At 37.4% G+C, this 10,304-nt stretch overlaps 1 protein-coding gene across 2 annotated transcripts in view; it reads right to left on the bottom strand.

The window, feature by feature from the left end:
- Positions 1 to 411: 411 nt before the first annotated feature.
- The window catches only part of LOC137586134 (LIM domain transcription factor LMO4.2), a 225,040-nt gene continuing 215,147 nt past the window's right edge, over positions 412 to 10,304 (bottom strand). For both annotated transcript variants that reach the window (XM_068302141.1, XM_068302142.1), the window contains exon 5: positions 412 to 587. In XM_068302141.1, coding sequence (XP_068158242.1) covers positions 455 to 587 — 133 coding nt within the window. In that variant the 3' untranslated portion in view covers positions 412 to 454. The remainder of the gene's footprint in view (positions 588 to 10,304) is intronic.

Genomic DNA, 10,304 nt, shown 5'->3' with positions numbered 1-10,304 from the left:
AAATGAAATATTTACTTTAACACCGTGCCAAAAAAAAAAATGTTTTTTTTTTGATAAAAAACGCTTTGTCATTATTACCGGATATATTTTGGCTTTTAAAGCAATTACATTTTTTTTTGTTTGGATGATCCTGTAACCCAGAATCGTGCTCACCGGAAACTCTTTTTTTCTTAGAGCCTTGGCAGATTGCCTGCCACGGATCGAAATATACATATATACATGTATGTACATAGATATATGGAACTCAAAATTTTTCCAATGATACATCAAATGTCAATAAATAACATACGTAAAACAAATAGGGTTTGATTATTCATATCTTAACAAAAATTGTTTAACAATGTGCTACATTTTTGGGCTTTAAAACCATAAAATTCGATATCCTTTTAATCATAAAATAACTTCCTTGAGTGATTTTAAATAAGTGTTTATTCAAAGTATGAAATAAATGTTATTAGTCCTTCGATCTTCTTGGTCTTCCCACTTTTCCTTTTCGTTGTCCTAGCGATCCATTAGAGTTTGCAGGACTTTTAAGCAATTTGTGCCAATCCTGCTCGCACACTAAACTGGCTCCCAACATTGTATATCTGTAAGTAAGAAAATAAATTATCCATTCAAAATTGATGTTTATTGAAGACATGTTAGTTAAGTCGTTATGCCGACTTTGGAATACACCATGACAATCCTTATGGTATTTGTTTCTTTGGGAATTGATGGAAATTCATCAACTATTTATTTAAAATATTTTTATTTTTAAAGGAGCTATAAAGTCAATTTTACAATTTATTTCAACTTTATTTACAACAATACAACAACCTACATAAAAAATCGTACTACTTACTTGGTTGGCTCCCCAACACCGGTTCTTATGTTTGTTGTCGTTGATAATAAAATTACTGGCCGCGTTTGGCGGAAACCGCAAAAACAGTAAAATCATTGTGCCTTCCAAATATCTCAAATAAACGTGGAAAACATCCAATATTCGTGATTCTTATGCATGTTTGCGTCAATTGTTCCTAACCATGATAATAAAATACCTCAAAAAGGATATATTTTTCACACAGCGCAGTCAAAGTCAAACCCTCCAATTGGACAATATTCTATATTTAGCTGAGAGTACCAGCGCACAGTGAACGGTTTGGTGGGAGCCACTGAAAAACCAGTATGATTTCCTTACAACCGCAATAATGAAGTTATTTCTGAACCTTAATACAAAAGCATTAATGAAAATGGAAGAATGCTGTGTCCACAAACTATTCAAATAAATATTAGTATTACAGTAATAATAAGACTTAAAATAAAACCAGAGGACCGGGGCCAATTTTGACCGCGTCAAAGTTTGTATACCATTGCATTTTATTTTTGATAACTCTTTTCTTACCTATAGCCATCAATGTGGAAGAACGTTTTATCTAAAAAGGCTTAAGTTTGCGAAAGAATGACCTACAATCTTAGCATAGGAAATACTGTTTTCCACCATGGGAGCTATATGAAATAGTCACCCGATATTTATCAAATTTGGAACAGTCATTAACAGATGTATTACACTAACAAATGTGTAATATGAAAGCAATTGCGTCAGAAGTTACGAAGTTATTGACAAAAGTCATTGTTTCGATCGATCGTTCCTATGGGAGCTATATGATATAGTCACCCGATCTTTATCAAATTCTGAACAGTCATCAACAGATTTATTATATTAAGAAATGTTTAATTTAAAAGCAATCGCGTTAAAATTAACGAAGGTATTTACAAAAGTCACTGTTTGCGACCGATCGTTCCTATGGGAGCTATATGATATAGTCATCCGATCTTGATCAATTTTTTTTAAACCGCTTGCAATCTTTGACCGTTTTGCTTTGCGACATAAACTTAACTGTGGACAGCTCTCAAATCGCACCCTTCGTTTGCAATTGCAAGTATTAACCTGTATTTTTCACTCTTTTACGGCTTACTGGATGAGGTACCTGTGGCAGTAAAGGACGTGCTGAAGTTCAGGTCTCGGGTTGCAGTCAGTGAGGTCGGTTTAATTTCATAGTTCTCAACGACTGCTTAAAAATATCACAAGATGTGTCGTAGTTTAGGTTGCTTCGCTTTATTTCCTATTATCCTCGCCTGAATTACTATTGATACCTACTCGTTGTTTTTATTAACATACTGAGATAGATTGTATGACTCCTGTTGCATGTATACCACAAAACAGATGTTCGTTCCCAAAGCGTGCCCGTGGACACACTCTCTTTTTTTTTGAATTAAAAATAATTTTTAAATTTGACCGAAAAACGAAATTTTTACTTTAAAACCGTGCCAAAAAAAAAAAAAATTGTTTTCGAAAAAACCCTTCGCCATTACCAGCGGATAGCCCAAGCAGATAGCTGCCCACCTCCAACCCGATCGACTGAGGGCTGCAGCCGTATAACGTACGGCACGAATCGCGTGGACAGATACACAATAGAAAAAACAGACAAACAAATAATACTATAGCTATAAGTAACTAAAAAGTATAAAAAAATGTCTACTCCGTCTACATGGTACCGACAGATTAACCGGGGCTAATAACTCGGGCGAGTCGATATCACCAATTAGGAGCTTGTGCATAAAAATAACACCAAGCATTATTCTACGGTTAGTTAGGGAAGGAAGGTTAATCAAGAGAAGTCTACTAGAATACGAAGGCAAATTGACATTGCGATCCCAGCTTAAGAGCAAATAGCAAGAACTGCTTTTGAAAGGATTCATGTCTAGTCTGGTGCGACTCATATTGAGGTGACCAAATGCAAAATCCATACTCTAAGATAGGGCGGACAAGCGAAGTAAAAAGAACTTTAGTTGCATAGGGGTCGTCCAATTCATTTGGCCATCTTTTAATAAAACCCAGAACACTCATGTGGGTGTTAAAATTTAACTTATGGTCCAAAATCATTAAAATAAATTAGACGTGCTAAAAGACTATTGTTTAGAAAATAAGTGACCTGTTGAGGAGAGTTACGAAAAAAAGTCATAACCTTACATTTGGTTGTGTTAAGATTTAATAGATTAAACTGGCACCAGGTTTGAAAGTTTTTAAGATCAGCTTGTAGCCGACTAAATGAATTTGTATCTTTATAAGTAAGACAAAGCTTGACATCGTCAGCATACATAAGCACACGCGAATGAACAATGACTGATGGAAGATCGTTAATGAATAGTGTGAAAGCAGAGGGCCAAGATGACAACCTTCAGGTACACCAGAAGTCACAGGAATGGAAATGGAAAAAGAAGACTTAAAAAGTACCTTCTGTTTCCTATTTGTTATTCTCGAACCCAAGAAAGGTAAAGATGTGGAAACCCAATGTCGTTCAGTTTAGAAAGTAATAAAGTTTGATTAACAGAATCAAAGGATTTACTGAAGTCAGTGTATATGACATCAGTTTGTTTAGCATTTTTGAACCCCTTGATAATTATAAAGGTAAATTCTAAAAGGTAAGTGGTTGTAGATCTGCGTTTCACAAACCCATGTTGGGATGGCGAAATAATGGAGCTGCAAAAATGTTGCAATTGCGAAGTTATAATTTTCTTAAAAGCTTTTGGAATAGCGGACATTTTTAAAATACCCCTATTGTTAGAGGCTTCGGACTTTTTGACATTTTTATGCAGAAGATTGATATACGACTCTTTCCAAATAGATGGAAAATAGGAAGATTCGACAGACAATAAAAACAATATTAAAATGTGTTTACACAATGCGTTTGCACAGAACCTGAGTACACATCCAGGTAGACCATCTGGCCGCGGAGAATAAACAGGTTTAACTAGATTAAGTTCACTTACAAGAGAACTTCCATCAATCACTGGATTGAATTGATTGAATACAATTTGCCTTTTTTAAATGATAAGGATACGGACTTGCTCGATATTCCGTTAAGGAATAGGTTGTTTTGAAAAAACTCGCAAACATATCGGCAATTGCCTGATCAGTGCTCGCTTTATTATTTTGAAAAGACAAACAAGATGAGTGCACAGAGGTCTTATGTTTAGAATTAACAAAATTATATAATTGTTTAGAGTTAGAGGAGAACCGAAGCTTACACCGCTGAAGATAATTCTTATAGCATTGTGTATTAAGCATCATGAATTTTGAACGAGCGACTGTATACAGAGCGTAATCTGATGAACGTCGTGTTTTTTTAAACTTCTTGTAATATCGAGTCTTCACATTTTTCAAATTGGATAACTATCGAGAGAACCAGGGAGGTTTGTTAAGCCGCTCCAGCCTACCAAGAGGCACACAAATATCAAAGAGTGAATTCAGAGTATCATAAAAAAAACGAACAGCTGTGTTCATGTCTCTACAATTGTACAGATAAAACCAATCGGTAGTAGTAATATTTTCATTAAGGCTGGCAAAGTCAGTCTTACGAAAGCACCTATTTAGAGGTAACTCATTTGAACAAAATAATGGTGAAAGCAAGGGCAGATCAATTTTTAAATTTAATGTAGGATGAAATTTGTCTTCGGGAAGAACAAATGGTTCGATCCTAGAAACATGACAATAAGAAGAATCTAATACAAAAACCAGAGGGCCGGGACTAACTTCGACCGCGTCAAAGTTTGTATCCCTTGCAACTTTTTGGTAACTCTTTCCTTACCTATTAGCCATCAATGTGGAAGAACGTTTTCGACCGATCGTTCCTATGGGAGCTATATGATATAGTCATCCGATCTTGATCAAATTTGGCACAGTCGTTTATAGGCGTAATAAACTCTCTAATATTAAGTTTCACGATAATAGCGCAGAAAATAACGAAGTTATTGAGAAAAGTCACAGTCCGTGTCTTTGGGGTTTATATGGGAGCTATATGATATAGTGGTCCGATCCAGCTGAATCCGAGATATACAACGCCTCCAGTATATACAAGCCTATGTGCAAAATTTCAGCTCTGTAGGTCTCACGGGCTATGAGGAGTTTGCGTTGATCCAGACGGACGGACGGACGGACGGACGGACATGGCTATTTGAACTCGTCTCGTCGTGCTGATCAAGAATATATATACTTTGCTTCGTTCTATGCGTTGCACACTTCTGACCAAAATTAATATACCATTTTTGCCCTTGCAAGACTTTTGGTTAAATGTTTAGATATGATTTTGCTTTGATTCGGATTGATGTTTTGTATTGGCTGTGTACTTGTTGTGATTATATTTGTGGTTGTTAACTGACTTGATAAATGTCCTGACTTGCTGCTCGCCTTATATAGGCCTCCTGGGCCTCCAGAATCACTTGGTGTGATACCGCTATACAGCCGGTGAATTTCCATCGGCCCATCGCTTTCATCCACGCTGTTGCTATGCGTGGTGAAAGTCCCGTACAAGTCCTTTGCTCAGCCGCATCCACTTTCTGACTGCTGTGCGCCCAATAAATTCCTGTCCTTGTTCCTCCGCTCTGCCCAAATAGCGCCTCTGTTGCTATGCGGGCTTCCATCCTTTTCTAGTTTATTGCTCTGGCCGCATGACCTCTCTCGTTGCTAGGCGACGCTGTATTCTCCGATGTCCTTCTCCTTGTGTGCTCTTACTCTCAATTTTTGGGCATGGTTATTTTCTTATATGTCCGTTTACTTTATGTGAACAGAATATTGACATTCGTTATTTGATTTTTAGTTAATTTATTTCAACATTAACTAAAATCATTTGCCTACGTCATCAATACTTTATTTGCCTTGTAGACAGGGCTTCCCCAATACCCAATTCCCCTTTTCTTCGGCTTGCACATACCCCCCTTTGCCCATCGAACTTGTTCGACGATATTGGCTTTACTTCAGAGGTAGGCACCCATAGCCCGTGCGGGCACTTTTCTTCGGCATATGATCGTTTTACCATCTGTGTGCATGCCGAAGTCAACACGAAGTGCCCTTGAGAGCGTAAAAACAGAATTAGTCTGCTGCAGCATTTCGACTCGAGCGCATCTATGTCACGTTGTTGGATAAATGCACATGAAAAAATTAATTTGGGGGTTGTTTTCTCATTTATTTTCTTGCAGCATGTCCCCCCCGTTGGACATGCTTCGCCCTCACTTTGGCCCTTTGTGACTCTCTGCTCGTTCAGCCTCGTAGCGCGTTCCATCCACCGGTACCCGCTCTCAATCGGCACACTCATGGTGTCGGTGTGCTGCGCCAGTATTGCTGAATTCTCACTGTTCATGCATACGCTCTCTTAATCGGTCCATGCCCTCTTCTGATTGGAGTTCGCAGCCCTCTCTCTTGTGCGTATGCTCTCCAGCCGTTGATTTTTTTGTTCTCCGCCTCCCACGCATCTTCCCGCTGTGACGAAATTGCTGTTGGTCGTATGTGGTCCGATCTAACATGTTGCGTCGTAACGAAATGTTGCGTGTTTTAATTGCAGCAACATGTTGCGAAACATGATCTTTGGCAACATGTTGCCGGGCATCATATATTCTGGGTTTTACATCGCGTTCTTTTTGGTTATTTTCATGTTGTTGTGTGGAACATTATTGTCAAATATATGTTCCTCACACTGCCCTTAAAGTGTCAAAACTCTCTCTAGTCCGCCTTATAAATGAGCCCATCTAATTCTCGACCTCCCAACAAAAATCACTTCCATATTTTAAGCCACCACCTTTAGGAATAGACTCCTTGATTCTGCCTGCGTAACCTGCACACTTAACGTGAACCCCATTGTCACACAATCACTGAGTCGGGGCAAAAGAATAGAGCGCAATCAAACAAAAATAGGAAAGAGCGAGAGAGCGCGTCAAATTGAACACGTACAATTTGTACGCAAGAGCGCGATAGTTAGCTACAACGGTAAAATTTAAGACAAAAAAAAAGAGACAAGCAACACAACAACGCCGCTTATGCAAGTTTTGTTGTAAGATTGAATTTATTTATGTTGGAATTGTTCGATTTTATTTTGCAAGTGCACAAAAACTAGTGAAAGCAATCGCGAAATGAATATAAAATTTGGATGTTAAAGTTCAGTTATGCAGAAAGTGCGTTTATAAGCAATACAAAATTATTTAATCGCGAGAAAAAAAATAAGATTTGATAAGGGCGAAAAAACACATCCGTCCTTTGCAACGAGTGAAAAATGAGTCTTGATCAGCACGACGAGACGAGTTCCTAGACCGTGGAAATGTAGGCTTGTATATACTGCAATATATACCGCTCGGATTCAGCCGGATCGGACCACTATATCATATAGCTCCCATACAAACGGCAAAGTCACGAACAGTGACTTTTCTCAATAAGTTCGTTGTTTTCAGAGCTATTATCGTGAAACTTAATATTAGAGATTTTATTACGCCTATAAACGACTGTGCCAAATTTAATCAGGTGATCGGGTGGCTATATCATACAGCTCCTATAGGAACGTTCGGTTGAAAACAGTGACTTTTGTAAATAACTTCGTTACTTTTTACGCGATTGTTTTCAAATTAAACATTTGTTAGTTTAATATATCTGTTAATGACTGTGCCGAATTTGACAAAGGTCGGGTGACTATATCATATAGCTCCCATAGGAACGATCGGTGGAAAACAGTGAGTTTGCTCAATATCTTCGTTATTGTCTAAACTAAGATTGTAGGCCATTTATTCGCAAAAATAAGCCTTTTTAGAAAAAATGTTTTTCCACTTTGATAGCTATAGGTAAGCAAAGAGGTCGAAGTTAGCCCCGGCCCTCTGGTTTTAATCTTCATAAGTGGGTGCAAAATATAAAGCTCCCCACGAAATCCAAACTGATCTTAGAGAAATATTGTTTGATTCAACAAAATGGTGTATATAGTCCTTAATAATCTCTTCAAAAATTTTACTAACAAAAATAATTTTGGACTGGGGGGTGGGTCTTTAATAGTTTGGAGCGGCCAGTAACAGTTGTTGTTGGAGGGATGCTGCTGTTCAGCGCCAAACTGTAGTGTTTTTTTCGATCGCGACGACATGTTGTCCCATATTTGTATCTCGTTCTTTTTATTTTGGGTTTTGTTTTTGGTTGAAAAATTTAATCACTTGAAGACTCCGGTGTTATGTGTGTACTGCTTAGGCTGACAACACAGACCGGTTATTATCAAAACGATAAACCAAGTAACATAAATTTTTTGTATTTTTAAAAGCAAATTTAATATAAAAACGAAAGCATTTATTTTGATTCCCTTAGAAGATAAAATAAAAACGATATTCATATAAGTGAAAAAGACAAAGTTTTAGTAATTTTTTATTTTAACAAATATTTGAACTAATATTTAGTCGTTCCACCTTTATATACCCTTGCAAAAAGGGTTTATTAATTTTGGTCAGAAGTGTGCAACGCATAGAACGAAGCATTTCCGGCCATATAAAGTATATATATTCTTGATCAGCACGACGAGACGAGTTCATATAGCCACGTCCGTCAAAATCCTCCTAGACCGTAAAAGCTACAGAGTTGAAATAGCCTTGTATATATTGCAGGGGTTGCACTTATAAACGACTATGCCAAATTTGATCAAGATGGGATGACTATATCATATAGCTCCCATAGGAACGATCGATCGAAAACAGTGGCTTTTGCCAATAACTTCGTTAATTTCTACGTGATTGCTTTCAAATTAAACTTTTTTTAAACACTTCACAGCAACGACATCCCATGGATTCAAATAACTTGGCACAAATAGCTGGTTTTATAGAATACTAATTAACCTAGATCTTTTGCCTATATACTTGCTTTTTTTGGTTTATAATAGCAGTTATCTTCTTTAATATTCCCTAAAGATGTTCTATTCAGTTTAAAACACTGATTTTCAGGCCGGATAATTTCTCGAATGCTGAAAAAAAAGATTTCAAAATCAAAACTGGTTACCGTTTCTATTATTTCTTGCAACACTATATGTATGTATGCACGTAAGTAGAAATTATTAAAATTGTATCACTTAATTTCCGATTACAGGTGAGCCACACAACAAACACAAAATGGATTGGATGATACCATACAACCTTTGAGACAGGTCAGGTATTTGCAAACAAGTCTAAAAAAGTGTGCAGGTCGCTATGGAAGAGTGGGAAACCTCACACTTTTATTGGTTTGTAATATGACACGATAAAAGTATTGATAATAATAAATTTTGCACTTATCAAAAATTTCGCCGATGCAAGCTGGAGGAGCGGAAGGATATCCGGCGTAGATGTGGAGTGGCGGTTAAATCCAAATAAATACCAATACTTCGCGGGTGCCAATTTCACCTGGCATGGTGAGTAATTAAAAAAGGGAAGGGAACTTCCTTTTAAACACTATTATTTTATTTACAGAAAGTCTTCACATACGAAAAGGTTCGGTTAAAAGAAATAACTTGATAAGAAGTTCGTTTGGTTGTGAAAATTTTTTGGATTAGAATCGCAATGGCGATTCCTTTTAGAATTCAAATCTCGCTCCTTGGTGTGACCGTATCCGCCGAGAATCAAAAAAGCCTCCCCACTCCTTACTGCTCTTCGCCGCTCACTACTGTTCACCCGGTGTCGTGAAAAGTCACTAATATGAATATTAAACTGACAAATAATAAGTGTTTTGACAATCGAGTTGAGAGTAACGAAGTTATTGATAAAAGTCAGTGTTTCGGCCGATCGTTCCTATGGGAGCTGTATGATATAGTCACCCGATCTGGATCAACAAAAAAATTTGGCACTGACGCTTATAGGTGTAATTAAGTAACAAATATCAAATTTCATGACAATAGCTTAGAAAACCACGAAGTGACATTGCCGGTTTAATAGGAGATTTTTGATATAGTGGTCCGATCCGGCTGAATCCGAGATATACAAGCTGTGCACTATATACAAGCCTACATGCAGCTCTGTAGTTCTTACGTTTTAGGAAATTGCGCTGATCCAGACGGACGGGCGGACAGACGGACGGACATTGCTATTTGAAGTCGTCTCGTCGTGCTGATCAAGAATATACATATATACTTCCTTTTATGCATTTAAAGTAATGAAAAATAAAAATATTTGTAACTGCACACTCAATTACTTAACCAACAAATTGATATAAAATTAAAATAAAATGAAGCAAGTCAGTCGTTTCGCCGACTTTGGTATACCATGTCTCATCATAGCATAGGCTATCTCACTCTTACAAGCACATGTGCACTCTAGCGCCGCCACTACCCTACGGCCAACTCCGGCCTTTTGAACCGCCTGGTAAATCACTTTTTTACGTATTTTTCGCGTGCTTCTAGTCCGACTTTAATAATATTTGGTAGATCGCTAGAAATGAATAAGACTAACTAGAACTCAAATTTGATTTCGTTAGTCAAAAAATTGCGGCATGCAATCGGTTTTAT

This window comes from Drosophila tropicalis, unplaced genomic scaffold (genome assembly GCF_018151085.1).
Source record: "Drosophila tropicalis isolate 14030-0801.00 unplaced genomic scaffold, ASM1815108v1 contig_905, whole genome shotgun sequence".
NCBI classification, from domain to species: Eukaryota; Metazoa; Arthropoda; class Insecta; order Diptera; family Drosophilidae; genus Drosophila; species Drosophila tropicalis.
Note: the sequence above shows the minus strand (reverse complement) of the source record. Positions and strands in the feature narration are given on the sequence as shown.